General features: G+C 50.5%; 1 protein-coding gene across 1 annotated transcript in view; it reads right to left on the bottom strand.

Annotated features, from left to right (window-relative positions):
- Positions 1–12,657, bottom strand: part of SLC29A4 (solute carrier family 29 member 4) — a 29,006-nt gene extending 16,349 nt beyond the window's left edge. The window contains exons 1-2 of the mRNA XM_083413580.1: positions 12,500–12,657; positions 2,249–2,423 (exon numbers count right to left, since the gene is read on the bottom strand). Coding sequence (XP_083269706.1) covers positions 2,249–2,411 — 163 coding nt within the window. The 5' untranslated portion in view covers positions 2,412–2,423; positions 12,500–12,657. The remainder of the gene's footprint in view (positions 1–2,248; positions 2,424–12,499) is intronic.
- Between the last annotated feature and the right edge of the window lie 985 nt (positions 12,658–13,642).

Here is a 13,642-nt window from a genome sequence, read left to right as displayed (position 1 = left end):
CGTCTGGAGCTTTTTTTATTTTGGAGAAATGGTGACCAAGAGGCTACATTTATTTATTTTGTGGCATTTATAGTGAAGAAAACCTCAAAGCAGTTCACAAAGAGAATAGGTCAATTAAATGATTCGTAAAAACAACGCACTCAAAAATTGAAAGCCAGCGATAAACAATAAAACACACCAGCATTCTGGATATCTGGGTAGCCTTGCCCAAGCAGGGATCTTTTTTTGCAGGATTACGTTTTTGAATGTAATCCACTCTGGAAGAGCATTCGACTTCCGAAACATTCGAAAAGCGAGGTGCAAAGGTCTGGCTGCAAGTTCAGTTGGAAAAATTGAAAAACACACAGCAGAAGACCTTCAATTTCCAAGGCGCGCTTGAAAACAGAAGCAATTACTTCTGGGTTTTTGGTGTTCGGGTTCTGAAATGTTCAGCTTCCGAGACGCTCGAAAACCAAGGTACCACTGTACAGTGTGCAGGTGCCGTCACAATAAAATATTTACCATATTTTTCGCCCTATAAGGCGCACCAGACCACAAGACGCACCTAGTTTTTGGAGGAGGAAAACAAGAAAAAAAATATTCTGACTCTCAGAAGCCAGAACAGCAAGAGGGATCGCTGCTCAGTGAAAGCAGCAATCCCTCTTGCTGTTCTGGCTTCTGGGATAGCTGCGCAGCCTGCATTCGCTCCATAAGACGCACACACATTTCCCCTTACTTTTTAGGAGGGAAAAGGTGAGTCTTATAGAGCAAAAAATACGGTAATTCATTCAGCCAACTAAACATTGTAACCCTGCTCACAAATAACGCCTACTCTGCTCACTGGGCCTTCTCCTGTGTAAGCGTGCACAGGATTGGAGCGTTATGAAGAAGGCAGGGGTATAAATCTCTGTTCATGGGCTCCCAGAGGATAAAAACGGAAGACGTTCCAGAGCAGAAAACTCATTCCAGCTTGGAAAAGGGATTTAACCACCCCTCTCTGCTTTTAATTTTTAAGATGCTGGCATTAATGTTCGAAAGCGGCAGGCTCTTGCAGGGTATCTAGCGCCTGAGGGGATGATGCACGCTCAAGACGATAAATACCAGTCTGATTAAATTCCATTCAGCAAATTGCAACCTTTCGGCGGATACTCAGGAGGTGCTCAAATACCAGATCTTTGCTGTGCAACGTCTCCAAATCACATATCACGGAGCGTGGAAAGACCAGCGTATATGCAGAGAGATTAACAGAGTCCAACAAACTGAGGAAACGCAAAATCCGTTGGTCACGTTGTACCGGAGTTATGTGGTTTAGCATCGCCCAGAAGAAGCAAATCACAATCCCTGGCTAAGTTTTCTACAACCAAACCAAGGTTTGTGCTTCGTTTTGCTCCAAGAAACCGCCATCAGTAAACCAAGAGCAAATCTGGGCTGCAGGTCACAGTTTCCTGGGAGAAAACAAACCACTATCCTGCGCTTGGCTCTAAGGCTGAGCTGGGGACGGTGGTTTCCTTCATCCCGGCCTGAGAGGAGCAAAGTGGTCTTGATCCACGTTTACTGTGCCAGGCAAGGGAGACCCATGTCTCCTTTTGGGAAATATAGAAAGGTGGAAAATTTCTCATTACAAGTCTTGGGACAACCCTGCTATAGTGTCAGAGGAACCCTCTCAGGCACCTGTGGCAGGACACTGAGGGGTGGGGCAAACCACCCGGTGACGCACGCGCAACATCTGTACAGACTGCGCATGTGCGGTTACCATATGGCCCTCCAGAAGTTTTGATCGCACTACAGTGGTACCTCTGGATACAAACGGGATCCGTTCCAGAGCCCCGTTCACCTCCTGAAGCGAACGCAACCCACGCCTGCGGGTTGTGATTCGTCGCTTCTGTGCATGCGCGTGGTGTCATTTTGACTGTCTGCGCATGCGCGAGTGCAACCCGAAAACGCTCAACCTGAAGCAACTTCAACCCAAGGTATGACTGTATTATTATTAATAATAATAATAATAATAATAATAATAATCTGTTGGGAGACACCCAGAGTGGCTGGGGAAACCCAGCCAGATGGGAGGGATATAAATATTATTATTATTATTATTATTATTATTATTATTATTATTATTACTACTACTACAGGGGCCCCTTGTGTGGTCCAAAGCGTCTGGAGTCTGCAAAAGTGGACATTCTTGAGGAAGCAAAGCCAACTGCATAAGGTGAGGAGTTTGATCACGACCCACGACACCCCTCGTGGAAACGACATCCGGGGCTCTTACCTGGTTCCATGAAGGTGAGGACTCCTTTGGCCTGGCCACCTTTGGCCTGGAGCTCCTCTTCCTCCAGCTGGTAGCTGTCAAAGCTGAAGCTCATCACCACGTTCCCCTCGGGAGTCACCGTGGGGCTGAGGTCCTTGAAGTGCTCGCCCCCCACGGAACCCATGGCTGGTTGGCCCTATGCGTGGGGAGAGAGAATACGAGAACAGAAGTAGAGACAGCTAGGCGGGCAATGTGCCCCCAACACACCTTGAAAATCACTGAGCTGCTCAGTTGCACTTGGGGCAGCAACTGACAGCCCGCGGACTGTCTCGCCAGAGTGGTGCATGCGCTGGTTTTCTCCTGCTTGGACTACTGCCATGCGCTCTACGTGGGGCTACCTTTGATGGTGAGCTGGAAACTACAACTAATCCAGAATGCGGCAGCTAGACTGGTGACTGGGAGTGGCTGCTGAGACCATAGAACACCAGTCCTTTAAAGACCTACATTGGCTCCCAGTACATTTCTGAGCACAATTCAAAGTGTTGGTGCTGACCTTGAAAGCCCTAAATGGCCTCAGCCCAGTAGATGTGGCCCAATCGCCTTCTCAATCCGGCCTGCGGACGGTCTAGGGATCAGCATGTTTTTACATGAGTAGAATGTGTCCTTTTATTTAAAATGCATCTCTGGGTTATTTGTGGGGCACAGGAATTCGTTCATTATTATTTTTTCAAAATATAGTCCGGCCCACCACAAGGTCTGAGGAACAGTGGACCGTCCCCCAGCTGAAAAAGTTTGCTGACCCCTGGTTAAGAGCGTCCATACATAGCTCCTTGGCTCTCTCCAAGGCCAGCGCGAACAAGCCTGTTATGCAGATCACAGATGCAAAAACTGCATCACTTACACAACTATAAATGCAAGTAGCGTCTTGGTGTGAGATTTGCATCACTTTTCTGAAGTCTTGTAAATATTAGCGTGCGGGAGTGAGTGCATAGTGTGTGGACCAGCGGACAGAGAAAAGCTTTCCTCCCTCGAACTTGTGGGCACGGAGCTGAATGCTGGGAGATTCAGGAGAGATAAAAGAAAGTCTAAGCGGAACTATGGAGACTGTGGAACTCCCTGCCACAGGAGCGATGGCCAGCAACTTGGATGGCTTTAGAAGATGACTGGGCAAATTCATGGAGGAGGAGAGGGCTATCAAAGGCTACTAACCTCAATGCTTTTTAAAAATCTGTAATAGGTAACAAATTTATTTCATCTATCAGAAAGCGGGAGCGGCAGGCAAGCCTCTTTTTCTACCTTATCTAGCACGCTTTGCTGGTCTCTACCAGAAAGCAGCCTTGGTGTGTTTTTTTATAGCCTCAGCTGTCTCTAGGAAGGAGTACAGATGTTCTCTGCGCTTTTTCCTGGTTGTGCTTAATTAACCCCACGTTAACTCCCTTCAGCGAAAGAATAAAAGCACACAAACAGGCAGTATTAAGAGAGGCGGGGGGGGGGGGGAGAGAGAGAGATTGCTGCCTGCAAATCCTCGATAGGAAAATAAAAAGAAATGCCGCAACCAAGATAAGGCCAGACAGGAAATGATTTCCATACACAGCAACCGCAAAAGAGGTGTGGGGCTGTTTGCTTTTTATATTGCAACCCTATTTTAAAACCTGTTATCTAACGCTCGTTGTCAATATTGAGGCAACCAGCAAGCTGAGGTGGGATGTGTTTTGTTCCGCGGACACGTTTGACAAACTCCCTTTGGTTATCCTCGATTCCAATCTGAGGCTGCAGCCGATTGTCCGCTGCCCAGTTTGAGATCAGACGCAGCAGAATAAATGGCCGGGAGGGTGGCAGACACACAGATATCGCAGGCATGAACCAGACGCATTTCACGGGCACAGCCCTGGAAAGGGGTATGGCGGATGGGATGTCAAACCCCTAGCACTGCTCCTGGTTGGCGTGAAAAATCTGGCACCTCTTATCACACCCGTTCTGCGCTGATATTTCAGCCAAGCTGTCCTGGAAGGACAGAATGTACCTGCCCCCAAAAGTCTGAGCTTTGGAGAAAGCAAAAGGTTCTAGTAGTCTGAAGCAGAAGCCAGCTGTGTACGCTACCTATTTGTTATTAAATTTATTTATTTATTAAATTTGTATCCCACCCTGTGCCTGTAGATCTCAGGAACGGTTCACACAACATCTCAGGGTGGTTCAGAACCGATTGGCTGGCTCCCCTGTCATCAAGCAGCCCCCCCCCCCCCGCTGCAGTTTTGCACTTTCAAAAAGAGCCGTTTTACCAAATGGGTTTTAAAAAATAATAATCCAGAGGGGTGTTAATCTCTTGCGACAAGAAGAAGACTGCAGTTCCTTGGCACTTTAAAGACCAACACGTTTATGGAGGCATCAAGTCTTAAGCCTGTCATGTTGGGCTCCAAGTCCGTCAGAGATTATGCCAGGGGTCAGCAACCTAAGGCCCACGGGCCACAAGCAGCCTACGGGGGGCGTTTAACCGGCCCACGAGCCACCCTCAAACCGAGCTGCCCGCTTAGCGAGTCCCCGCACGCTGCACTAAACTGGAGCCGCGCGGACTCACTTCCATGACGCCGGAAATTGCGTCTGTGCAGACGCAGACGTCGGAAATCGCAGGCGTGGGCATGATCCAGCCCACGGAAGGATCTCTGCTGGAGTGAACCGGCCCATGCCATGACAAATGTGTTAAGTCTTTAAGGTGCCACAGGACTTTTCTGCTTATTTGTTAAGTAATAAGGTGGGCAAACGCATAAGCTATTTGTGCTTTTCAGGCACTGATTTTTTTAAATTTCCCCTTCACAGGTAGTCTAGACCAGGGCATCATGCAGAAAGCATGAATGAATGCATGAATCAACTCCTTGTGAAATAGGTACCCCTGCCCGTACGGGCCAGTCGTGTTCGACTCTGGGGTTGCGTGCTCATCTCGCTTAAGAGGCCGGGAGCCAGCGCTGTCCGCAGACACTTCAGGGTCACGTGGCCAGCGTGACGAAGCGGTATCTGGCGAGCCAGCACCAGCGCAGCACATGGAACGCCGTTACCTTCCCGCTATAAAGCGGTACCTATTTCTCTACTTGCACTTGGGGGTGCTTTCAAACTGCTAGGTGGGCAGGAGCTGGGACCGAACGACAGGAGCTCACCCCGCTGCGGGGATTCGAACTGCCGACCATGCGATTGGCAAGTCCTAGGCACTGAGGTTTTACCCACAGCGCCACCCGCGTCCCTTTCCTTGTGAAATAGAAGGTGCAAACAACAGGATTTGTGCAATAAGCAAAAGGCATGTGAAATGGAATGAGTAAACTATTTTTTAATTTTCATGCACTTCTTTTAAAAATTCACAGAGGTGGTTTATATAAGCTTTTGCTTGGGACGAGGCCGTTTGCTTGTGTTCTGATCTCAAAAGGCATCAGTGGTGAACTGGAACTGCAAATGCTTCGCCCCAAACACGAGCCTCAGTTTGTTCATCAGCCTCTTTCCATCCAGTGCCACTGCAAGCAACCCAGCGGAGCCTGGCTTGGGGCCCAAGCGTGGCCTTCAGAGTAGTTCCACCACCCCTTCATATTCATTGATGCCTTCTCTAGAATTCAGCCCATCAAAAGCGATTCCCGGGTGGAATACACACCGACATAGATAATAAATTAGGAAGAACAATGCAGCAAAAACACTCACGTCAGCAACCGTAATAAAAGGCAGCAGGGGAAAATAATAATATTACAAATTGGAGACAGATTAAAATGTCTGGGTAAATAAAACATCTTAACCTGGTGCCAGAAAAGAAGTCATGTCCAGATCAAGGGAAGTGATAGCACCACTCTATTCTGCCCTGCCTGGACCCCACCTGGAACACTCTGTCCAGTTTTGGGCACCCCAGTTGAAGAAGGATATTGACAAGCTGGAATGGGTGCAGGAAGGGAACAAGGATAATAAAGCGTCTGGATAATAATAATGATGATGATAATAATAATAATAATAATAATAATAATAATAATAATAATACCCCGCCCATCTGTCTGGGTTTCCCTAGCCACTCTGGGCGGCTTCCAACAAAAGATTAAAAATACAGTAAAACATCAGTCATTAAAAACGTCCCTAAACAGGGCCTTCAAATGTCTTCTAAATGTCAGATAGTTGTTTATTTCCTTGACATCTGATGGGAGGGCGTTCCACAGGGTGGGCGCCACCACCGAGAAGGCCCTCTGCCTGGTTCCTTGCACCCTCACTTCTTGCAGGGAGGGAACCGCCAGAAGGCCCTCGGCGCTGGACCTCAGTGTCCGGGCTGAACGATGGGGGTGGAGACGCTCCTTCAGGTCTACTGGACCGAGGCCGTTTAGGGCTTTAAAGGTCAGCACCAACACTTTGAATTGTGCTTGGAAACGTACTTAGGACAAGTCTTAGGAGGAACGGTGGAGACAGCTGGGTATGTTTAGCCTGGACAAAGGGAGACAGAGGTGGTATGAGAGCTGTCTTCAGATATCTGAAAGGCTGTCACGTGGAAGATGTTGTTTTCTCCTGCTCCAGAGGGGAAGACCAATGGCTTCAAGTCAGAAGAAAGGAGATTCCAGCTCAACGTCAGGAAGAACTTATAAAGCAGAGGTTGGATGGCCATCTGCCCCTGATGGTCTTGAGATGACTGTGCTGGGCCCAGGGGTAACCTGTGAAACGCGGTCCAGGTCTGGTCCAGAATCTGAAGGTTCTGCTAGGAGTCAGTCCAACTGGGTCAAGGCAGGACACGAGGCAGGAAACCAGGCAAGGACAGGTACAGGATCTCAGGCAGGATCTGGCATACAGCAATATTGCTCCCGCAACTTGGGGAGGGGTCCAACAGCCTTTTATCTTTGTCAGGGTAACAGCCGGTCCTGATCCCCCAGTGACTCACCTCCCTGTTTCGCCCGAAGGCGAGCACTCCTCCTGTGAGCACTCAGGTCTCTCCTTCTCTCAGACCTCAGTCTCTGCAGCTCAGGAGAAGTCGGTGGGTTACTAGACCCAGAGGCCGCCTCAGCCTCCCCTGACCCAACTGGTAGTGGAGCAGCTGTAAGTGATGGCCCAGCTGGAGGCAACGAGGTCATCCCCGCATCTGGAGCCAGGGCAGGATCAGGCCCCTGACTCAGCCCAGCTGGTGTTTGTTGCAGGGGAACCTGTGCAGACTGGGACTCTTCAGGATCAGGCCCCAGACTTGGTTCAGGTGATGCCTGAGGCAAAGGATCCGGTGCAGACTGAGACTCCTCTGGCTCCGAGTCCGAGCCGAGTCCCAGGCCATCACAACGACACTCTGATGTTCTGCTCTTCCTCAAGTGCTGCTGCTCTTAGTTCTAAGTGTGGGACCCAAAAGGTTTGCTGTTGCTTCCAAAACGTCACTTCTGTGATCTTAAAATATGCGTGGTTAGGAAGGGCAGTTTTCTCCGCGGAAGAGCGCAGCACTTAAGATCTGGCATCGATGCACATCTTGATATAGAAGGCAAAAAACACCGAAGCCACGATTCTTTACCCTGGTGCCCTCCAGGTGTTTTGGACGACAGTTCCCACTGTTCTTAGCCGACACATCTGGAGAGCATCTGGTCAGCGGATGCTGGTCCAGGGGACCATCCCACATACAGTAGCCACCAAGACAGCATCTCACAAACTAAAATTATCTCATGAATTAGAAGTATCAAAAGGGCAGAGCTCAAATGACCCTTTTTATATATATGCCATGATTTTCTTTCTTATAGAAATATTGCGGCACATGGTATATGCAGATGTCTGGCTCATTTGAGACTATATAGAACCTTTATTCTCAAGAATGATGGAACTGCATTCCGGCATTGCAGGGGGCTGTTTTCACATATCTTTTGTATTTGCAAAGGGGATATTCATATGAGTTAATACTTTTATTATCCATTTTGGAGCTGTGCTGAACCTTTGTACTTTTGTCCTTCCGGGTTGTGATGCTTTGTGGTTTAAATTCTTGAATGTTCATCCCTTTTGTTCTGTTTGCGCTCTCTCTCTTTTTGTTAACAAATCCATATTTATTTATTTTGAGAGTCAGCTAGGCAGGCGGTGGAATCTCTGCCTGCACTGTCCACCATACAGTAGCTGGGGTTAGAGACCCATGGAACAGACTGCTCTGTGCAAAGCGCAGCCTGTTGCTTGTGAACCTGTTGCCAGAGGCAGATGCCTCATTCTGTCTAATGATAGGGCCGGCCGCGTTGAGTGGGATGGCAGGGATTGACGCCGGATGCCCATTCTCCTTCAGAGCTAAGGCACCTCGCCATCCTTCCATTTTTCTGTGGGGCTATGAGACCCGTACTATCAGGAGGGGATCACTCTGCCTTTTGGGGGTCATCCTTTTCAACTCAGAAGGGAGAGGTGGGGGAGCCCAACTTCACCAAGGCCCTGAAGACATTATAGTTGCTCCAACACCCCTTGAACAGGTGAATCAGGGAGAGTGAAGGTGCGGCTCTCTAGCCTACAGTTCCCCTCATACCTGGCAGGGGATTAAGGATGCTGGGAGTCCAGTGACATCTGTACGGCTGCAGACTCAACTTCCCCTTGGTGTAACGAGAGGGATTACATTCTAAGATAGACAGTCGTGTAACAAGCCCACAGGAGGCCAATAGCTACCAGAAACCTACCCAGAGCCTTTGCTACATCCTATTTTGAGGTTAGGCAATTCATAGAATCGTAGAATTGTAAGGGACCCCCAAAGGTCATCCAGTCCAACACCACTGCAATGCACCAGGAAAACCTATGGCTACACATGAGTAGATACAGGCAAGGGAGCATTCATAACCTTCCCCCTTGCAGTGGGGAGAAGCCAGACAGGGGCAAAGATGAAGCAAAGACCCTTCCATTTACTCAAAGTAATCCCATCCCCTACACCAACCCAAGAAATCTGCAAGGCTCTCCTTGCGAATCGGGTGGAAGAGAAGCACTGAGAGGTTGCTGGGAATTTGCTATTTCTTCCTTGGCTGTATTTTGGAATTTATTAAGGTATCAGTCCCGAAAACATGGGAGGCAGATGCCCTAAGAGCACCCCAAATAAATAAAAGGTGACGCTTCTGTTTGGGTGGTCACAAGAAAACAAAACGTTTACCCAAGACTGGAACGTGCGGGGAACAAAACCCCATACATTTTAAGGCCTCAACACAGCCAGAAGACCCCTTGGTTTGCAAAATCGGTCATGGGAGTACAGTGGTACCTCGGGTTAAGTACTTAATTCGTTCCGGAGGTCCGTACTTAACCTGAAACTGTTCTTAACTTGAAGCACCACTTTAGCTAATGGGGCCTCCTGCTGCTGCCGCGCCGCTGGACCACGATTTCTGTTCTCATCCTGAAGCAAAGTTCTTAACCGAGGTACTATTTCTGGGTTGGCGGAGTCTGTAACCTGAAGCGTATGTAACCTGAGGTACCACTGTAATCTGTATTGGGAACCGACGGGGCTGGATCCCGAGAAAGTGTGCGCAGGGATACCAGCTAAGCATTGTGTCATTTACTCTTTCGTCTGCACCCCTTTCTCCAAGGAGCTCACGATACTATACACACACACACACACACACACACCTTTATCCTTACAACAATCCAGAGAGGTCCGTCAGGCTGAAAGGAAGCAGCTCGGCCATAGATACCCAGAGAGGATTTGCAATCAAAAGGTGCTCTCGGATGACACCCTCCGTGCTGCCTCACTTTAAGCCAGCCGTCGCTAACCAGCAGGCGCTTTGCACTACATTTCCCAAGGGCCTCGGCCAGCACAGCTGCACTGGGGGGGGGGCTGTAGTCCAAACCTTCTGTGGGGCACCATGTTAGCTGGGGAAGATAGCTAAGCACAAAACCAGTTGCATATATAACATGCCACAGAATGCATGTTTCTCTCATTTAGACTTTTCAGAGAACTGCGTAAATCGCAGGGAGGCAAGCTAACATAGCCAGAATCCATTCCCAGAGAAGTGCCCTAGGTAGCTCTGTTGCAACTAGAGAGTCTTGTGGCAACTTAAACGTTAATGCATTGGTTCCTGCACTTTGGAACTCCCTGCCTCATGATGCCTACATTCTTGTTTAGCGAAGCCTACTTAGAAAGTTAAGGACACTTTAGTCTGTTTTAGCATTTCAGACTTTTGCATGCTTTAAAGTATCGTTGTACTTTTTTTTTTTAAAAAAAAATTGTGTTCCTTTTATCTTTCTGTAAACCACTCTGACCGTTGTTTGTATACAGCCCAGCAGTGTATAAATTTCATGGAATAAATAAATGAAAGCTGGCATCGCCAGATCAAGTTCATCCGTTTTGTGTGGAATGAACTAAACTAAATAGCTATAAGTGGATTTTTGAATAAAATTGGGGTGGTTTTGAATTTTGCTGCGTTATTGTCTTCCTTGGTAGGTCCTGCAAACCACTACAGTGGTATCTTGGGTTAAGAACTTAATTCATTCTGGAGGTCCATTCTTAACCTGAAGCTGTTCTTAACCTGAAGCACCACTTTAGCTAGTGGGGCCTCCTGCTGCTGCCACATGATTTCTGTTCTCATCCTGAAGCAAAGTTCTTAGCCCGAGGTACTATTTCTGGGTTAGCGGAGTCTGTAACCTGAAGCGTATGTAACCTGAAGCGTATGTAACCCGAGGTACCACTGTACTCTGAATAATGCTTTCCTTAGGGTGGGGGGCACCAGGGGTGAGCTGATGGAATCAAGGGGGCAGTGCCCCCCCAAAAAAAAGTCTGGGAATGACTGGATTAATGTATTCATTGTGGCACAAATTTCAGTTTGTGAAATCCAAGCCGCCTTACAAATGCCAACCATCTAAATGGCCACTTCCTTGTTCGCCTATGAAGAACGGAGATGGCCTACTCACGATCAGCTTTTTTAAAGTAAGAAGGGGATCGGGTCCTCCTTCTGTCTCCCCCACTACCCACACTGAGCCTGCAAGTCCATGCGCGTGCCGCAAGCAACCAATATAAACCCACTTAAAGCAAACTGGCTAATAAAAATCCTGACTGGCGAGCAACTTTTTGTGCAGGTTTGTGGGTTTGCAAACCTGATGTGAAGTCACCCAAAAACCTGTACACACCTGAACTTGGGAATAGGCCCCATTGACTCCTGTGGGGGGCTGACTTCTGAGCGGCTGGTAGTGTGGCTCATCACAGCCCCCCAAAAATGCACCCACCGCACCCCAAGTATTTGAAAATGGATCTCCCTGCCAGTCCCCGACAGAGAGGCTGATGGGAGTTGTAGTCCAACACATCTGGAAGGCGCCAGGCCAGGTGAGATGTCTGGCTGAGATCCAAATTCAAATTCTCCTAGGACCAGTGCTTTTTTCCTTTTAAAAAAAATGTTTTGGGGTACTCTCATTTTCCTACCCATGTTGAAATACTGCCCCTCAATGGGACCAAAAGTAAGATTCAGAAATGTTTAGGGGTGTGCGTACCCCCAGAAAAAAGGTGCTAGGTAGCTGTGAAGCTCCCTGTGTGACCTTGGGGGCCAGATTCACTCTCTCTCTCTCTTTGGCTAGCCTTCCTCGCTGGGTTGTTGTGGGGGATCCGAGGGAGGCAGAATTTGCTGGACCGCTTCTTGGAGAAAGCTGAACAGCACCAAGGGCAGCACCAACAGAAGAAGAAGAAACAGGAGGGAGGGGGTGTCGGTTCCTGGGAACTCCAGGGGACCTACTCGCGAGTAAGCAGGCTCCGGGGGCTCTTAGAGGTGTCTCATTGGAAGGAAGCCAACTCTTCGTCCACTGGGACATGGGGAGGGGAGAAAGAGAGACACAATTCTCCCTCCCCTCCGCACCATCCTGACTCACTTTCTCCCCAAACCAAGCGCGCGCGCCCTTGTCCGAAAAAGCCAATTCGCTTTGCCCATTCCGAAAACCGAAGCGGGGCAAGGGGTTGGGGGGCGCAGGAGTCTGGCCAGCGCCCCCCAGCCTCTTTATCTCTTCAGGGGGCGCCTAGGAGGGGAGGGGGGAGACGAGGCTTACAGGAGATGCGCATAGACACCCTCCTTTTTTAAAATGGCAAAGGATACCTGGCTCCCTCATCCTTGGGGACCAGAAGGGGTCCCTCTGCTGCGCCCGCGGGGTCCCCTGGCAGGGGGGCTGCCTGCCACCCCTCCCTCCCTCCTCCAGGACTAGGGGGCGCCCCGGGGGGGGGCCCTCATTGGGACTGAGAGAAGCAGCCGCGGCTTTCGGCGACCCCCCCCCCCGGTTTGCAGCCCCCTTTGTCCGCCCCCCCCCCCAAAGGAAGACAAAAGAGAGGCGCCCGCTTGCCAGCCAACAGGTCCGCCGCCGCCGCCGCCGCCTCACCTCCAGCCGCCGCTCGGCTCGCCGGTCCCGCTCAGCGCCGCCAGTGCCAGTGCCGACGCCGCTGCTCCCGAGGACGCCGCTGCCCGGACGGAGCCGCCGGCCTCGCCCCGCCGCGCAGCCCCATCGCCCCGCCGACGCCGGTTCCGGGCAACCTCGGCGGATCGCGGGTCCGGGAGGGGAAGGGGAGGGCTCAGAGGAGGGGGGGAGCCTGGCCAGGAGACAGACCCCACCCCTCCTCTCCCCCTTCCTTTTCCCCTCCCCTGCTCACCCCTTCCTGCCCTCCTCTTCTCACCCCTCCCCTCCCCTTCCTTTACCCCTCCCCTCCCTTCTTCTCCCCTCCCCTTCCTACCCCCTTCCTTTACCCCTCCCCTCCTCCCCTCCTTTCTTTTCCCCTGCCCTCCCCTTCTCACCCCCTTCCCTGGCTTCCTCTCCCCTCTCCCCTCCCTTCTTCTCCCCCTCCCTCTCTCTCCCCTCCTCTCCCCCTTCCTTTACCCCTCCCCCTCCCCTTCTCACCCCTTTCCTTTACCCCTCCCCTCCCTTTCCCACTCCTCCCCTCTTTCCCCTCCCCTCCCCTTCTAGCCCTCCCCTCTTGTCCCCCTGCCCTCCCCTCCTCACCCCCTTCCCTCCTCTCCCCTCCCACTTTTGTCGACCCCTCCCTCCCACCAACCTGCTGCATGTATCCTCCCCCCCCCCACCAGAAAGCCAAGCAGAGTACCTGGCAAATTTCACCCCCCCCCCCATCACACTGCAAAGATTGACAGTCAAATTAAAGGTTTGCCCCACCACCCCTGTTGTCAAATTGGTAGGTAGCCAGTTGGCAGCAAGTTCATAGACTCATAGAGTTGGACCCGACCCTGAGCATCATCTAATCCAACCCCCTGCAAGGCAGGAAAATGCGGTTCTCCCAGGCGGGGATCGAACCTGCAACCCTGGCGTTCTCAGCCCCACAACTAAACGACTAAACAACAACATTATTATTAGCCAGAGGACCTGAGGCTTGTAAGCCTGGGGGCAGAGCCACCTTAGTGATGCGAGCCACTTTGGGAGACAACAGTTGTCTGGAAAACACAGTAAATAAATAATAATTCCTACACAAGCTGACACAGCAAGGAAGAAAAGGGTTGGGGCTGGGGTGGCTCCCTG

Source organism: Podarcis tiliguerta (assembly GCF_965153285.1).
Source record: "Podarcis tiliguerta genome assembly, chromosome: 14".
NCBI classification, from domain to species: Eukaryota; Metazoa; Chordata; class Lepidosauria; order Squamata; family Lacertidae; genus Podarcis; species Podarcis tiliguerta.
This window is presented reverse-complemented; position numbering and strand designations above follow the sequence as displayed.